The sequence below is a fragment of the Thalassophryne amazonica genome, chromosome 18 (assembly GCF_902500255.1).
Source record: "Thalassophryne amazonica chromosome 18, fThaAma1.1, whole genome shotgun sequence".
NCBI classification, from domain to species: Eukaryota; Metazoa; Chordata; class Actinopteri; order Batrachoidiformes; family Batrachoididae; genus Thalassophryne; species Thalassophryne amazonica.
Window position 1 is genome coordinate 57,989,216 of NC_047120.1, and position 18,854 is coordinate 58,008,069.

General features: G+C 41.1%; 1 protein-coding gene across 3 annotated transcripts in view; it reads right to left on the bottom strand.

Moving 5' to 3' along the window:
* LOC117530452 (myoferlin-like) overlaps positions 1-18,854 on the bottom strand; it is a 79,216-nt gene that overhangs the window by 51,143 nt on the left and 9,219 nt on the right. For all 3 annotated transcript variants that reach the window (XM_034193334.1, XM_034193332.1, XM_034193335.1), the window contains exons 4-15: positions 12,574-12,682; positions 12,390-12,471; positions 10,923-11,071; positions 9,660-9,788; positions 9,458-9,520; positions 9,324-9,374; positions 9,217-9,247; positions 7,289-7,404; positions 7,047-7,173; positions 1,204-1,307; positions 1,049-1,117; positions 917-960 (exon numbers count right to left, since the gene is read on the bottom strand). In XM_034193334.1, coding sequence (XP_034049225.1) covers positions 917-960; positions 1,049-1,117; positions 1,204-1,307; positions 7,047-7,173; positions 7,289-7,404; positions 9,217-9,247; positions 9,324-9,374; positions 9,458-9,520; positions 9,660-9,788; positions 10,923-11,071; positions 12,390-12,471; positions 12,574-12,682 — 1,074 coding nt within the window. The remainder of the gene's footprint in view (positions 1-916; positions 961-1,048; positions 1,118-1,203; positions 1,308-7,046; positions 7,174-7,288; positions 7,405-9,216; positions 9,248-9,323; positions 9,375-9,457; positions 9,521-9,659; positions 9,789-10,922; positions 11,072-12,389; positions 12,472-12,573; positions 12,683-18,854) is intronic.

The following is an 18,854-nucleotide window of genomic DNA, read 5'->3' on the forward strand; positions in this document are numbered from 1 at the left end:
AGGAGCAGTGAACTGTTACTCTGTGAGTTCTGGTTTCTGTAAAAGTAGAACAGCTGTGTGACACTATATTCAAGGGAAATATATCGAGTTTGTACAAAATACCAAACGATTTTACTGTGGAGCAAGAGAAATTAACTGTGGAGGACTTCCACCATAAAAGAGCCCATGGAGATCCCTGGTGTTAGTTTTTAATATATGGACAAAACCCCAGTTATGTGATACCACCATGCGGTTGTGTGTACTATAATAAAACTGATTTTGGTGCGATTTGGAGGTTATAAGGATTTTGTGTTGATTTTATCACTTGGTTATACAGGTGGACCCTCAAAGGGGTTGACATGTATGAAAATGTTTCTTTTAATGTGCCAGAAACTGGCTTCCACAGAGACAGTACCACATCGCAGTCATATGATCAACAGATATCATGCAAATTTCCAATATGGGAGCAGAGAAAGCACTCGCCGATTGGGTTGTGGAGAAGAAAAAAAATAAACCAAACAAACAAAAACACTTTGCTATGTGTTGTAGATTTAATGCATTTGAGTCTCAGCCAAGCATTATTTTCTGAAGGATACAGCTGTTTCCCAACATTTGTGTTGTCTTCATTTCCCTTCACCTTTGATTATCCGACTGCTCAGACTCTCCGAACATATTTAGCTCAGAATCAAATGGTGCCAACAGGATCCCAGCACACATAATGGAGGGGGAAGGAAGCGGCTGGTACGGCTGCATGAATCATAGCCTGCTGCAGGATTCTTACTTGGCGCAAGAAAACAGCAGCAGTTTAATTTGACCACACCGCCAAAATACTGCGGTACACCTTCAAGTCCAAATAACAGAGCTACACAACACGAGCTCTCCACATTCTTCTAGTCTGACACAAACTCAAGAGTATAAATGAGCTCCTTTAACTTACCAATCAAAAACTGTCAGCTTGACACACTCACACATGGATGGGAACTACAACAGAAACAACATGAGACAAGTCATTGTTTATGTTCACGCTGTTTTAGTGCCATTATTGATTTACAGCTTTTGCAGATCTTACTTTGAATTGAAGGTTCAGCACTTGGTTCCACTCCGGGTTGGCGTTCTTCTCAATGAACTGAGTGCAAAGCTGTAGAAACAACAAAACCACTCGTCAGTTTGGCTTCTGTTAGAAGATAGAGTCGATCAAATACCGCTGAAGAAATCAGCAAGAACCTTTTTGCCAGCAAAGCGAGCTTCTAAGAAAGGATCCACCAGGTTCTTCTTGTTTTCGTCTCCTCCAAACACTTCTTTTATTGACTGGATAAATGCATCATCCACTACAATGAGAAGTCAATGGAAGAAGTCAATGTGATTGATCAACCCCCAGCAGAGAACAGCAATGAACTTTACAGAAGAAGCAACAATGATGCTTTTTCTCACCCTGATCTCAAAGACTACCATATTTTCTGAAATACAAGTTGCACTTTCTTGTATGAGGGGAACTCACTGTTTAACACAGGGGAGGGGGAGTAACAACAGACAAGAACCTTATGTAGCATCATGTGCTGTTATTAAAGGCCCAGTCACGCGGCATACAATTCCTGAATGAAGGAAAAAAGTAAAAGCCACAAATCGTTGAGAAAAGATGGATGAATGAGGTTTTGACTTTTCCAGTCACCAAATAGCCTGCGAATCATGAGCACAAAAGGAACAAAAACTAACAATCTCAACACTTTAAACGAAACGCACCTGGAACGACTGCTGGGGCAGTGTGTGTCTGCATCCTAGGACTCAGCACTGGGACAGAGCTCTGTTGCACCCGAGTCCTGGAGAAGCTGCAAACAGAAGCGCGTGATCCAACCCACTGTGGAGATCTGTGCGCATGTCAGTGGATCCACCTGCTCTGGTTGCTCGCCAAGAACAACAGAGGGATCATCTCCATCATCAGAATCTGCACTGTCTGGTTCAGACTGACGACATGCTGCGCGCTTCGTCTTGCTCCAATTAAAAAAAAAAAAAAAAAACACACTGGTGTGCCGTGGTGGCTACAGTATCACATTACTAAGCCATATATATTGATTTATAACAGAAAACTGTCAAAAGGGGAATAAATATAAGTGTAAAGATGACTGAATATATCAGAGCAGTAAATAGATCGATCAATCAATCAATTTTTTTATATAGCGCCAAATCACAACAAACAGTTGCCCCAAGGCGCTTTATATTGTAAGGCAAGGCCATACAATAATTATGTAAAACCCCAACGGTCAAAACGACCCCCTGTGAGCAAGCACTTGGCTACAGTGGGAAGGAAAAACTCCCTTTTAACAGGAAGAAACCTCCAGCAGAACCAGGCTCAGGGAGGGGCAGTCTTCTGCTGGGACTGGTTGGGGCTGAGGGAGAGAACCAGGAAAAAGACATGCTGTGGAGGGGAGCAGAGATCGATCACTAATGATTAAATGCAGAGTGGTGCATACAGAGCAAAAAGAGAAAGAAACAGTGCATCATGGGAACCCCCCGCAGTCTACGTCTATAGCAGCATAACTAAGGGATGGTTCAGGGTCACCTGATCCAGCCCTAACTATAAGCTTTAGCAAAAAGGAAAGTTTTAAGCCTAATCTTAAAAGTAGAGAGGGTGTCTGTCTCCCTGATTTGAATTGGGAGCTGGTTCCACAGGAGAGGAGCCTGAAAGCTGAAGGCTCTGCCTCCCATTCTACTCTTACAAACCCTAGGAACTACAAGTAAGCCTGCAGTCTGAGAGCGAAGCGCTCTATTGGGGTGATATGGTACTAAGAGGTCCCTAAGATAAGATGGGACCTGATTATTCAAAACCTTATAAGTAAGAAGAAGAATTTTAAATTCTATTCTAGAATTAACAGGAAGCCAATGAAGAGAGGCCAATATGGGTGAGATATGCTCTCTCCTTCTAGTCCCCGTCAGTACTCTAGCTGCAGCATTTTGAATTAACTGAAGGCTTTTTAGGGAACTTTTAGGACAACCTGATAATAATGAATTACAATAGTCCAGCCTAGAGGAAATAAATGCATGAATTAGTTTTTCAGCATCACTCTGAGACAAGACCTTTCTGATTTTAGAGATATTGCGTAAATGCAAAAAAGCAGTCCTACATATTTGTTTAATATGCGCTTTGAATGACATATTCTGATCAAAAATGACTCCAAGATTTCTCACAGTATTACTAGAGGTCAGGGTAATGGCATCCAGAGTAAGGATCTGGTTAGACACCATGTTTCTAAGATTTGTGGGGCCAAGTACAATAACTTCAGTTTTATCTGAGTTTAAAAGCAGGAAATTAGAGGTCATCCATGTCTTTATGTCTGTAAGACAATCCTGCAGTTTAGCTAATTGGTGTATGTCCTCTGGCTTCATGGATAGATAAAGCTGGGTATCATCTGCGTAACAATGAAAATTTAAGCAATACCGTCTAATAATACTGCCTAAGGGAAGCATGTATAAAGTGAATAAAATTGGTCCTAGCACAGAACCTTGTGGAACTCCATAATTAACTTTAGTTAATTATGGAGTTCTACGGAGATCAGTCCGTGTGAACGCCGCGCATCGACTCCCCACGTTCCACCAGTTGCAGCTGATCCACAACGTAAATTCTGCCTTCCAGAACAGCTCTAATATAATCATCTGAATTTATGTACCTGTTGCCAAATGGACATAAGGGCTGGATTGTCATTCCTACACTCATATTGTTATATTTAATTAAAAAAATAAGCGCACACAGGAGGCATTCGCTGCTGCATTCAAGTACCCTCAGAAATTACATTACTTTTTTGTTGTTTCAAGTTCAGCAGTTGCTTGTGGTAGCAGCATTGTTTTAATTTTATTTTTCGTAAAATAATTCATCGTATCCACACAAAAAGGTTAATTCTGGCCCACATAAGGTGCCTGAGCCCAGTGAAGCTGACCCCCCACAGAGATAAAAAAAAAAAAATTCAAGCAAACAGGCTGAGTTTGCCATGTAATTTCAGGCGATACATGGAAGCAGCAGTGGCGCTCACAAACCAGCTTGTGCACTGTATGAAAACATTCAGCTGGTTGAACTAAACGCTAACGTTACAAAAACTAAGCAAACAATAAGAAAGTCAAGAACAACAGCAAAAAGAAATACGGACAAATTGAGGTTTTCGGCGGCATTCGTTCAAATTTTTCACCAGTTTAAAAATCCTGAAGAAGCGGTAGTGGCAGGAACGAAGCTGCATGAAGGTTAAATGATGCCAAGGAAAGTCCAGATTTCTTGTTTTGTTTAGGCTTTTTTACCCTTCGCTAAGTGCCGTGTGACCAGGCCTTAACATCGGGACTTGAATTCCAGTTTGGTCAAAAGAAAAAAACATTAGCTGGACAAGGATGGAGAACTGCAAGGCGGATTTTTGAAGGAAGCCCTCAGTTTATGGGGTGTGCCAAACGGATTTAAATGTCACACATAAGCATGCTGGACAAACTAAAGCAGGGGGGGACAACGTATTGAATATTATTTGATACAGATAGACAGCGTTAGAAACACCAAAATATAAGTCCCTATTTTCTTCTTCAGCTCTTTGATTTGGGATTTTTATGTGTTGTTGTGGGGTCATTTGATTATTGGACTTTGTTTGGTGTGTCGATTCCTGGGAAAGCCCTATATCAATAATGAAAATTTGAATAATCAAGTCCCACCGGAGAAAAAGTCGCAGGACCTCCCAATCTAGTAAAAGCACTGACCTACGGTAATTGCTGATGATGCGATTACTTATCAAGTAATGGATGACAGGATTAGGAATGATTGCACATATCAGAGGGACAGTGGTGGTAGGACAGTTTGGAGATAAACTGAGAGAAGCAAGATTGAGATTGAGACCACTGCACACATGCAGAGGAGGGATGTGGACAAGTCTTAGGAGAAGTGGGAGGTCAACGAGAAGGTTCATGGATGTGGTGACAGAGGACATGTACAGTAGTGTTCAGAATAATAGTAGTGCTATGTGACTAAAAAGATTAATCCAGGTTTTGAGAATATTTCTTATTGTTACATGGGAAACAAGGTACCAGTAGATTGTCACAAATCCAACAAGACCAAGCATTCATGATATGCACACTCTTAAGGCTATGAAATTGGGCTATTAGTAAAAAAAAAAAAAAAAGTAGAAAAGGGGGTGTTCACAATAATAGTAGTGTGGCATTCAATCAGTGAGTTCGTCAATTTTGTGGAACAAACAGGTGTGAATCATGAGTCCCCTATTTAAGGATGAAGCCAGCACCTGTTGAACATGCTTTTCTCTTTGAAAGCCTGAGGAAAATGGGACGTTCAAGACATTGTTCAGAAGAACAGCGTAGTTTGATTAAAAAGTTGATTGGAGAGGGGAAAACTTATACGCAGATACAAAAAATTATAGGATGTTCATCTACAATGATGTCCAATGCTTTAAAATGGACAAAAAAAAAAAAAAACAGACGCATGGAAGAAAATGGGAAACAACCATCAAAATGGATAGAAGAATAACCAGAATGGCAAAGGCTCACCCATTGATCAGCTCCAGGATGAGCAAAGACAGTCTGGAGTTAACTGTAAGTGCTGTGACAGTTAGAAGACGCCTGTGTGAAGCTAATTTATGTGCAAGAATCCCCCGCAAAGTCCCTCTGTTAAATAAAAGACGTGCAGAAGAGGTTACAATTTGCCAAAGAACACAACTGGCCTAAAGAGAAATGGAGGAATATTTTGTGGACTGATGAGTAACATTGTTCTTTTTGGGTCCAAGGGCCGCAGACAGTTTGTGAGACGACCCCAAAACTCTGAATTTAAGCCACAGTTCACAGTGAAGACAGTGAAGCATGGTGGTGCAAGCATCATGATATGGGCATGTTTCTCCTACTATGGTGTTGGGCCTATATATCGCATACCAGGTATCATGGATCAGTTTGGATATGTCAAAATACTTGAAGAGGTCATGTTGCCTTATGCTGAAGAGGACATGCCCTTGAAATGGGTGTTTCAACAAGACAATGACCCCAAGCACACTAGTCAACGGCAAAATCTTGATTCCAAACCAACAAAATTAATGCCTCGCAGATGTGGAGAAATCATGAAAAACTGGTTATACAACTAAATACTAGTTTAGTGATTCACAGGATTGCTAAAAAAGCTATAGTATAGTTTTGAGTTTGTAGCATCAACAGCAGATGCTACTATTATTGTGAACACCCCCTTTTCTACTTTTTTTACTAATAGCCCAATTTCATAGCCTTAAGAGTGTGCATATCATGAATGCTTGGCCTTGTTGGATTTGTGAGAATCTACTGGTACCTTGTTTCCCATGTAACAATAAGAAATATACTCAAAACCTGGATTAATCTTTTTAGTCACATAGCACTACTATTATTCTGAACACTACTGTAGGTGGTTGATAAGACAAAAAGATGCAGGGCACAGGGTGAGATGCAGAGAAATCCTCTGCTGTGGTGACGCCTAACAGGAGGAGCTTTGTTTAGGTCCAAAATTGCGTCACAAGTGTGATATGTAGCGGCTGTTTGGAGCACTTTCCACCAAACTCGTTACATGCATGTTGACCCCAGAATTTCCCTTAATTTTGTGCATTTTGGCAAAAGCCACTGGGGTCCAAGGTGTAAATTCCATTTTTTCCACTTGGATTTGCATGAAACTTGGCACACTTTTGGAGGTGGGGTCGGGAACTGTCTAATAAGGTCAAATTTGACAATGGTCAATCACTGAGGTCAAGGTCATGTCTGCATGCTGTTCAAGGTTCTTTTGCAGATTTCTACCAAATTTGAGAGGTCAATGGAGCTCAGCTCCAAAATGGCAATGGTCAAGTTAAAAACATTTTTTCAACCCAATTTGGACCAAATGTAGCACACACTTTGGTAGAAACCAAAATTGCAAAAAATTCCAAAATCATTGAGGTCAAATGTCAGACTGTCATAGCTCTTACCATCTTCATGTCCACAGGTACCATTACCTCGTGAAATTGAATTTAAACAATGGCAGCACACAAAGCGTGCCTGAAAAATTAGCGCATCCCTGATGATTATTATGGATCTCCAGCTCATCTTACTCTGTGGGATGTCCTCTGCTCTGAACACCTTCAAGGACAGTGTGGCCCATCTCAGAGTCACACCCGCCGGCAGCAGCAGGTTGCTTTCTATGTCGTCCTGGTCGTCATTAGGCTCCCTCTTCTCCACCTACGAGAGAGAAATGATTTTTTTCTAAGATCCAGAGTAAAGAGATGAACCCAACAAACATGCTTCCATGAGTAAAGATGAAGCAGAGACATAGAAGGTCAACAGTCTGTCATACCGGAGGCTCGTCCCCGGTCCCAACTACAAACAGGCTGACTTTGAGGTAGCCTTTGGCCGCAGAGGTGGAGTCATCTGGGTCATTCAACAGGAGCCACTTCCTCAAGACGCAGTGAGCTGCAACATACAACATGTCATGGTGTAGACATCAGAAATGCAATTTGCAACCATTTAGGCTGAAGAAATAATGTCAAAAATTGGGTTTGCATTTGAATATTGGGGGGATGTATTAAATAATACTGTGCATAAATATTGCAATTTGTTGATGCAGCTACTACCATTAGCACCACTGACCAACAGTGGTCCACTACAAACTAGTAGAAAAAACAAACTGTAGTTTCTGTACTGTGTCGCATGTGTCAAAGAAATGCATCACGAATAGGAGTAAAATAAATAAACACCATACCCAGTAAGGGTGCCGGGGGGGATTCACATCCGAATCGCGATTCTTATTTATTACGATTCTGAATCGATGCAAAATGTCCAAGAATCGATTTTTAAAAAGCATTTTTTAATCATTTCCTTGCGTGTACCGTTTGTCAGGCAACGGCTTCCGTACTACAGCATCCCCACGAGGGGAGGGTCTGGTGTGCTTCAAACATTCGTGAGCTGCAGCTTAGCATGGCGGACGAAGAGCTAATTCAGCCAGCACCATCTTTGCTGAAGGGAAATGTTTGGGCGCATTTTGGATTTTATTATTTTCTGCGTAAGAAGGAGCTTAATGTGACTTATGCAGTGTGCAAAATCTGCAAAATGAAAGTCAAGTACTTCAGAAACACTTCAAATCCGCAAGCCCACATGCTACGCTAACACCCGGAGCTAAAGAGGCGGAGCAGCGGTCTCTGCTGAATACTTACCAGCGCTTCGCTAAAATGCCAGCCAACTCTGAACGAGCAAAGCAGAAGTAAATTTACATCTAGAATCACTTGATTAAACTTGTAAAGCTGCATTTTCTTAAACATTTTTTAATATAACTATTTCTCAGAGCCCTTTGAATCGAACCGTCATCTCAAGAATTAGAATTGAATCATGAGTTGTTGTACGATTCACATCCCTACTACCCAGTGTGTAGTTGAGCACCTTACATGGTGTTTGTGTGTCATTTGAACAGATGAATGTGAGGCATCATTGTAAAGTGAGTTGAGCAATTGCATCAGATCAAATGTCCATATATGGACTGACAGAAAATTCACCCACATATACGACAGCCAAGTTCGCATAGAAAAAGCTTCTCTGAATTGATTTGTGTAATTCCACATCGACAAAAAGATCCACATTTTAAATTACTGTATTGCCCAGAACGACTTTTTTTTTTTTTTTTAAAGAAAGAAAAAAGGGGGGGGGGGGGGTAGTCTCATGCTGCATTCCATTGCACATCAAAAGTCGGTAATTCTGAGTCAGGATTTCCGACGTCGGAACATGGGTTCCCGTGCATGCTACGCTCAGGAAAACATGGATGGCTGCCATCTTGGGAAGGTGACTATCATGAGTTTGTGATGTCAGTACCCATCACATATATTTATTGCATAAACCGGCCAAACACTACATACAATTTTGCTCACCGCTTACCCAAATTGCTCTATCATATCGCTTATGTTGGTGGACACAGATTTTGCCTGTTTCTGACTTGTATAGCTGCCCCCCCCTCACCCCAAGTTCCTCAACTTCAAATAACTATTAATCCACAAGGGGCAATTAAATTAGAGCAGCACATAAAAACAGTGACATATAACATATTTTTGCAAAGAGTTAAAACATACAACAGAATGCAGCGTTATACTCTGGTCCATACGCTGCATTACAATGCACTTCTTGTGCAAACAAAATCATTTTACATTTCTACCCATGTACATGGGGCTTCCTGTTAAATGTAAATTACACACACACAAGACGCATGCAAACCTGTTTTGTGGTTTGTGATCAACTTACCTGGCTCATCATAAATGTAACCAATATCCAGCTGTGGGAGACAAAGAAATCAGACCGACACCATAACACACAACATTTTTGTGCAGCCATTTAGAAAATTAAGGTACCTTAAATTCTCCCATTAGAGAGTCAGCCCTCAGTGAAAATGAGTCATAGACCTGATTAGAATAGAAAAGAAAAGAAAAAGTCTGTAAAGACTTACTGAGATCACGTGACCCTGAATAACACGTTCTGCACTCACACGAATGCTGACGCTCTGGTCAAACAGGTCAGAAGGCAGCATGTGGACATTGTAGAAGAAAATCTGCAAATATATATACACACACATACATACACGGTTATATATTAAGTAGTAAGACGAAGGAGTTCAAGCACAAACTAAGCTGGTAGATTTACAGTTCTGAGCACCAAATAAGAATCCGATCTGTGTAACGTGAGAGTACCTCGTCAAAGAACGGGTTGTTGCCACTCTTGATCCTCGTCCTGTGCGTTTCTGCGCACACGTTCACTTTAACCACTGGTTTGATGTTGTTACCAGGCAACTGACGAGCTTCAATGATTCGGACACGAATCTGAAAGTGTTTCGTGAACATACATCAAATGCAGTTAACACAAATTAGCGACGAAGTGTGTGGTTTTTAAAGTATTTAAATAAATAAAAAAAAGTGATTTCTAAGACCTGGTCACATGGCACTAAAGAAGGACACCGAAAGCCAAAGCCAAAACAAAACAAGAAATCTGGACTTGCGTTGACATCGTTTAACCGTCGTCCAGCTTTGTGTCTGTAGTTGGTGATTCGACAGAATTTTCAAAATCCTGAAGACAACCTCAATTCGTCCATATTCCATTTTGCTTTCTGCCTTGACGGTTCCTCATCATTTGCATAGTTCCCATACCGTCAGCGTTCCGTTTGATTGTCGTCCAACCTCCCAAGTCCGACGTCTTGCACGAACATTGACAATATCTGAACGGGTCAATAAAGATCCGACGAGCTGAACGTGACTCATCCATGTGTGGAACGAAAAGCAACATTTTCATACAAACAATAGCGGCAAGAACATTTGAACGTCTAACTATTTACGCATGTTGCAGCTGTCTCTGGCTGCAACGTGCATGTGCACACACACGTTGGCAAACCTGTTGTCAAGACAACTAGCTCTCACAGTTGCAAAGCGTCAAGGTTGCCCTTTGCTTCATTTTTCTTTTATTAGTTTCCGTCTTATGCGCTCTACACTCGCAGGCTTTACGGTGATGGGAGAAGCGCCGGCTCATTCTTCCACTTTTCTCGACGATTTGTGACTTTTTTCCTTCGTTCAGCAATCACCATGTGACCGGGCCTCTACAAATAAACAATCAGAAGTGGGTAAGCATCTCCAGTGTGCATTGTACCTTACTTAAATACAGTCATGTTACTTTCCTAATCACCATCTTGTGCCTTATTTCAAATATTCAATTATGATAAAACATAACTGTCATTGTTCTGCATCAGACTGAAGCAAATTTCTTCTCTGAACATAAACCTACTTCTGTTCATCTGACTTTACACTTCTCTAGTTGCAGGCAGATTCAGAACGCTAAGGTTTACGATGATTAAAAACTAGTCATCGTAACCCTTAGCGCCTTGCTACATGACAGGAAATCCTCATTTAGAAATTAGCCTCATTCTCCTTGAACACACATGCATGAGCACGCACACATTCACGGACCTGGAAGTCCTGAGGTTTGTTAGGTAGCGGGTGTCTCTGTGCCTTCCTGAACATCTGTTGACGGAGGTTAGCAGACTGACCCGGTGATGAGGTGCCCCCTGCAGGTCCACCTTGGCCCCCATCTGGCAGCATCTCAACCTCTTCACCACCTGAGCAACGCAAAAGCCAAATTTATCAACGTTGAATTGTCCTCCATGTTCAATGAGGGTTAAAAACTAGTGGTAGACCAATTTATTTGGTGGCCAATTAAATTTATTTTGAGATAATAAGGCCTGTTTTAACAGGAGAGCTCTGAGAGGAGAAGATCCTCAGAGCTGGCAAATGCAGCTTTGGTACAAGCACCTGCTACATTGTGATAACATTTCAAGGACTTGGGGCAATTGTCACAAAATTCATGCTAAATACGTGAGGAGTTCATTTCAGAACATAGGCACCAACTCATGAAACTGGGTGTGTTTAAGTTTGTAAATCAAGGGCCATAACGTGTCAATTGTGTGCAATATGCATATTATCAAACCTATAACAAGGATTTGTACCAAGTTTCAAGAAATTCCTCCTAAAAGTGTGAGAGGAATTGATTTCAATTTTTCAGTTGATTTCAAATGGGGGAGGTGATGGTATAGGTGTTGGGCTTGAGACCAGAAGATCCTCGGTTCAAATCCCAGCCTGACTGGAAAATCACTAAGGGCCCTTGGGCAAGGTCTTTAATCCCCTATTGCTCCCGGTGTGTAGTGAGCGCCTTGTATGGCAGCAGCCTGACATCGGGGTGAATATGAGGCATTACTATAAAGCACTTTGAGCGTCTGATGCAGATGGAAAAGCGTTATATAAATGCAGTCCATTTAATGATATTAAAATATGCACATTACCAACCTATAACAAGGATTTGTACCAAGTTTCATGAAGTTCCTCTGAAAGGTGTGACAGGAGTTGATTTCAGAATGCTTACACACTTTTTTAGAAGGAGGGACAAAGACAAATGCAACAACATAATGCTTTTTCAGGTCTTTGGCCAGCAGGGGATAATGATAAAACTGACATCTGTAGTCACAACTGGCAATGTGGCTTCTAGGACACATCCTCATGTCAATTTACATGTAGATGGGTGCCTTAAAACAGTGGGAATGGGAGTTTTGAAACATGACAATGCTGGAGGTAACATTACTTGACAGAAAACTGTAAAATGTGGAAAGAGACAATGCAGGCAGTAACAATGTAAAATTTTCATTCAACTACACCTACTTTGTGTCACATTTATTATGAAATTGTTTAACTGATCACATGGGGGGCACCTATTGGCATTATGTATTAACCATCAGTCACCCTGTTTTGTAAAAATATGCATCAGTCACTGAAAAACCCATATTGGTCAACCACTAGTATAAAGTACATCACTGTGGAATAAGGGCAAGATGTAAGCACGTCATAGTAACTGATCACGTCACTCCATTTACAAACAAAACATACCGCCATCCACTGCCTGAGGGTCATTCGGGTTTGGTGTAGCGTTGGCTGGAGGATCATAGCCAATAACGAGGCTGATTGTAGCCTAGAAGGAAAAAATTGGCTGGGCTATCATTTTGTTATCTTAAGACTGATCAATTTTAAATTAATAGTTCATGTTTATATTATTCTACAAGACAGAACTTACCCCAATATTCTGTCCATTTTCATTGACCAAAGCCACATTTTTGGATGGCAGTGATCTCACTTGACCTGTGGCAAGGTCTCTCAAAGAGATTTTGGTTGAACCAAGGAATCTGTCATGAAAAAGGCAAGAAGGAAAACATTAAGTAGAGGCATTGTAAAAACAATTTTTTTCCCAGTTAGTTTTGTATGCAATTCAACACCATCTGCACCAACTTCCTAGGGTAAATTAATCAGTCTGACATCCTGGACATGAGGTATATCAGGAAGCGGTTTGCAGAATAACAAACGTTGTGTGCACTCAGTGAGGTCACAACAAAAGGGGCATGAGGACAGAACACCACCCAGAGCAAACAAACCCTGCCTGCACAAACTAAAACACACCCTGGGAGCCAGCTAATAGTCAACAGGGCAAACCTGCTACCAGCCAGTGAATTACAGTTTATGTAGATCATCTGTGACCATCACAGAATAGTGAATCTGATTGCTATACATTGTGGGGCAGCATTTGACCATCTTTACTATCAAAATATTGTGCTCCCCCCCCCCCAACACACAACCACCCTACACACACTTTTTTTTTTTTTCTTTGCTTCCTTATCATTGGTCTACTTGGCCTTTTCCAATGACCAGGATCCTGATCATGCCCAAAGAAGAGTGCCACATGGGTGACATTACTTCTCACAATGCAAGTAGTATGTCTCAGAGTGTCCCTAAGCGACTTGATTGGACATACAGTGCATCCGAAAAGTAGTTCGAGTAGTTCACTTTTTCCACAACAATTCTACACACAATACCCCATAATGACTATGTGAAAAAAGTTTGATATTTTTGCAAATTTATTAAAAACACACACCTCAGAAAATAATTGAGCTCAGGTTCAGCCCATTTCCACTGATCATCCTTGAGATGTTTCTCAGCTTACCTGGTGTCCATCTGGGGTAAATTCAGTTGATTAGACATGACTTGGAAAGACTCACACCTGTCTACATAAAAGGTCCCACAGTTGACAGTGCATATCAGAGCACAAACCAAGCATGAAGTTAAGGGAATTGTCTGTAGACCTCCGAGACAGGACTGCCTCGAGGCACAAATCTGGGGAAGGGTACAGAAACATTTCTGCTGCTTTGAAGGTCCCAATGAGCACAGTGACCATCATCCATAAATGGAAGTTCGGCTCCACCAGGACTCTTCCTAGAGTTGGCTGCCTGTATAAACTGAGCGATCAGGGGAGAAGGGCTTTAGTCTGGGACGTGACCAAGAACCCGATAGTCACTCTGTCAGAGCTCCAGCATTCCTCTGTGGAGAGAGGAGAACCTTCCAGAAGGACAACCATCTCTGCAGCAATCCACCAATCAGGCCTGTATGGTAGAGTGGCCAGAAGGCAGCCAGTCCTTAGTAAAAGGCACATGGCAGCCCACCTGGAGTTTGACACAAGGCACCTGAAGGATTCTCAGACCATGAGAAATGAAATTCTCTGGTCTGATGATACAAAGATTGAACTCTGGCGTGAATCCCAGGCATCATGTTTGGTGGAACCCAGGCACCATCCCTACAGTGAAGCATGGTGGTGGCAGCATTGTGCTGTGGGGATGTTTTTCAGCAGCAGGAACTAGGAGACTAGTCAGGATTGAGGGAAAGATGAATGCAGCAATGCACAGAGACATCCTGGATGAAAACCTGCTCCAGAGCGCTCTTGACCTCAGACAGGGGTGATGGTTCATCTTTCAGGAGGACAATGACCCTAAGCGCACAGCCAAGATAGCAAAGGAGTGGCTTCAGGACAACTCCGTGAATGTCCTTGAGTGGCCCAGCCAGAGCCCAGACCTGAATCTGATTGAACATCTCTGGAGAGAACTGAAAATGGCTGTGCAATGACATGCATTCCTTGTCAGCTGATGTCCGTCAAGTTTGTCACAAAGTTTTGTGAGTGTTCAGAACTTTGAATGGAGTTCAGTCAGGGAGCTTTCCCCAATTTTCAAAGCCACCTTTAATATTGATTTTCTCCCTCTTTTTAAAGTGGATCTGCAAATTCGGTTCAAGGTAGGGTTTATTTGTATGGCTGTCGTTCATCACAGTATTGCCAAAGCATGAAAAGTAAGTAAATGCAAATTCAATATCGTTGGATTTTGGACTTCAGGAAATGCGCATGCACACAATTATATAGCAGATTGCCAAATCGAATAATTAGAATCAACAATGAAAAAGCAGAAAGTTAAAAAGTATGTCATTTAATCTTGACAAAATTAATAAATAATGGCGGGTGGAATTTTCTTGAAACAGCTGTGTTTCAATTCACCAACTTTAAACCATCAGGAATACTGTGACACAAATGTACTGGGAGTAGGTGGATACACAGTAATCATGTTTTTGGCAGCGTTCAGCACCCAGAAGGGAGGCTGAGATGGGAACACGGTGACTTTATAATCCAGAATGTAGGCCAATAATTCTCTGGCTTTCCAAAGGCATCTCCGCAATAATGTGAATTCAAGGACTGCTGTGTGTGTGTGTGTGTGTGTGTGTGTGTGTGTGCGCGCATGTGTGAGGAGGAGGGCGGCAGTCATGTAATTTTGTAGAAGCTATATCAATGAGTACAAAGACTCTGGAAGTAAAAAGTGACAAACTAATTACAACCATGCATACGTTGATCACATACAAACTGCACCTGCTCCTCATTTCCATCATGTACAAGGTGACATTATTCCTGCAACAAACTGCTCGCATTCAAGATATTGATCCACGGAGCATCCCGTACAGAAGCAATAGCTGAACTGTCAAATTTATCACACCAATAACATTTTGGCTATGATCTACTTGGAGCTAGGTCACAAGGGTCACAGAGGTTACTAAAGGTCACAGAGTGCTTATGTGTGAACTCATCTGAGATTTTGGTGTTTCACTCACAACACACCTCGACCTAAAAAAAGTACTGCAGCAGTTTTCAACGACGCATCGTGACTAGAGCTAGAGAACGTTGAATTTTTTGGGTGATCTTTATCTGAACTGGTGTCTGCAGAAAGTCAGTTAAATCCATAAATAAGTGCCTACAGGTTTTTGAGGGAAAATTTCTTACTAATGCTCAGCTGAGTTTTCACATAGTTTTCCATATAAACACACAATGGAAAACATGTAAATGGATTTTGTGATGTTATCAAGACCAATGAGTCAGAGAGAGAGATTCCAGAAAAAAAGCCCCATCCAAACAACTGGAAACACTAAACCACCACACTGAGGAATCATGTATGAAGTTAATGTCAGTACATACACTGTAAAGTCTGCAGAGTAAAACAGACGTGGCTCCAACAGCGTTAAATCAACTTACTCTCTGGAGTTAGTGCACAACTCTGTACATTTAACTCCCCCCACCTGACCACTTGTTAGGATGTTGTGCTCATTACCGTAAAGACCCAACACAAAAAAAAAAGAAAAGAAAAGAAAAGAAAAAAAGAAGCCAAATCAAAAATGAAATATGAGTGATTACGATCATGTTTCTGCAAAGAATCAATTTAAAGCTACAGTGTGTAGGATTTAGTGTCCTCTAGTGGTCAGAGTGCAAATTGCATTATGACATCACCAGTCACAATTTGGTTTCCACTTCATGGTTTTTTGCTTCTTTGGGGCAGGAATTCACACTCTTGCGATAAGCAAAATGTGTGATCCTCTGTTGCACAAAAATGAGGGCTCTCAAACTTGCTAGACTGCACTAGATATCAGCAGACAGTGTACAGTGGAGAAACTACCGATTCCCCCTTCATTGTTCTGGCTATCATGAAAAAAAAAATGCAAAAGGCAGTGCAAGTGTGTCCCTTATGTGCTACTGTGTTAGCACTGTAGTGCAACATGGCAGCCCCCACAAGGGGGCCTGCTGCCCTATAGACCTGAAAGCCTCATTCTAAGCTCATGAAAACAATGATTCATTGTTGCAGCTACACTAATTTTTTATGAATGCAAGATTCCATTTCTGCTAGTAGACTAACCTAAATCCAGTGGTGGGCATAGATAACTGAAAAGTTAGCTCTGATATCCGCTAACTGAAAAGTTGCCTTTTATAACATTTAACTGATAGACCGCTAAAATATTTAGCATAAAAAAAACGCTAACTTTTAGAACTGACTTTGTACACTGTCAGCTACTGATAAGCCAGTTTTGAGATTAGGCACCACTGGGGCTGCTGGATAAATTCAAAAGGTAATCACAAACCCAAAACAAACAAGAAAAATAAAAAATAAAACCCCAAACACCATCATCTTCATCAAAAGAAGTCATAGTTTATATCTATATTATATATAGTGTGGCAAGCTGCATGGAAGAACAAGCTAGAGCGTTTGTCTTTATGCACCCTGCTGCAAAGAAATGCTATTTATTTTTCCACACAAGGCAACACAGACTGTGGCAGAAGACAAACGTTTCACTCATGGTGACAACATAGCTTCGCCAAACTGACTAAACTGCTTGAACTACAAAAACACAACAAATCTATAATACTAACATTGCAAAAGCAACATGAGCCACAATAATAATAAAAAACAAAACCCTGAACTCCCATAATGCATTGTAGCACAATTCACAGTCTTAATGACCAGTATCACTATAATATTTATAAAACCTTAACGGAACTGCATTCACAAACACAAAACAAACGCACCAAAAATAAATAAAATCCCAAACCCCGTCATCGTCTTCATAAAAAGCAGTAAATCGCAGTATTAATAGTCAGTTTATTGTTGCATAAACACAGGAACAGCTCACCTTTGTTGCGTTCAATGCGACTGGTAAAATCTACACCTATCTATATCCATCGCGTTGAGCTTCCCCACCAAAGAAAACCCACGTAGGTTTCGTCTTTACATAATATATAAATATGTGTTTTCACAGGGAAAAAGTAAAGATTTGCATCCACCCTTTTCAGGTTTCAAATCCTGCAAAACCTCGGAGAGGTTGCTGCGCTGCGAGATCTCAGTAACATTGAGAACTGCATTGAGACTCTCTGATCACGCTGCACATGGACAACAGCATTAAAATCGCAACATAAAACTATTTTTATGTTGTGCCTAAAACTCTCATGAATATATTCTCTGGGTTTATAGAAGTTACTGTGTTTGTTTGCGAGAATCACAGGCTGTCTCTCCGTTATTTTCAATGGGAGCTGCTGTGAGCTACGCTCGCTTCCTGATCATGTCATTCTGGAAGAAAGTGAAGTTTGCTCTTTAACGTCTTGATTACTGTTCTTTACAACACTGTTTATCCTCTTTGTTCCAGACTAATATATATGTCTGAAATTCGGTTTGTGTTTATTAAATTCCACACAGATAAATGTAGCAGACACGGATTATTCGTTATAATTGTTTTAGCAAGTTTTCAGGGTATCATGCATGCAGTCTCTTATTAACGTGATGAAAAGCATTAAAACATACATTTTTGTAGTATAATATTCATTTACAATTGTCACGTGGATTCTCTATGTTTGACTGCAGCGACTCTCTGGCACGCAAGGGATTATGGGATACATAAAACCCTGGATGTACACGAGCTCATCTCAACAGAATAAAGAGCTCTCCCATATTTTATTATGAAATAATGCTGAATTTATGTGGAAATGTTAAAATGTTAGCATAACTAAATTTAGCAGAAGCTAATTTGGTCCGCTGATGGTTTTCAAAGTTAGCTGAAAAGCTAATCCGCTGACCAAAAAGTTAGCTTTGCTAATTAGCAGAACTGTGCCCACCACTGTCTCTTACTGAAGCTTTAACTCTCAAGTCTGACTGTCCTCATCTAGACTCCACTTAATAAAGCTCACCGTCGACAAACATCAAGACGGATGAGTTCAGTTATTGTAATGCTGAAACACCGCTGCAATGAGCAGCAACAACCAATCCAAACTTTTACACACTTTGCGCCAAGGTAACGTCACTGATCGAGACTCTCCCAATGTTGGTAAAAAGGGAAAGTCTGTCACAAACTCTCACAATTTCTAAAACCCAACTTCTGAAGACGTCATCTCTTTAGTTGCCATGACAACAGGACAACCACAACAGCATCTGGAAAGCTATTTGGGAGAAAAGTGACTCTGCTCCCTCTGTGTAGACCTTCAGGGAGTGTGTGTGTGTCTCTCTCTCTTTCTCAGACGGGCCGACTCAGTGGAAAACCTGACTCAAATTAACACGATTTGTGAGCTGGAGATACAAACATGCCCCTACAGAGCAACTCCCTCCTTCAGGACTGTCCCAGAAATATTTAAGGAGATAAATCATTTGTGTTTGAGACTCAATTCAAGATTCAAACAAC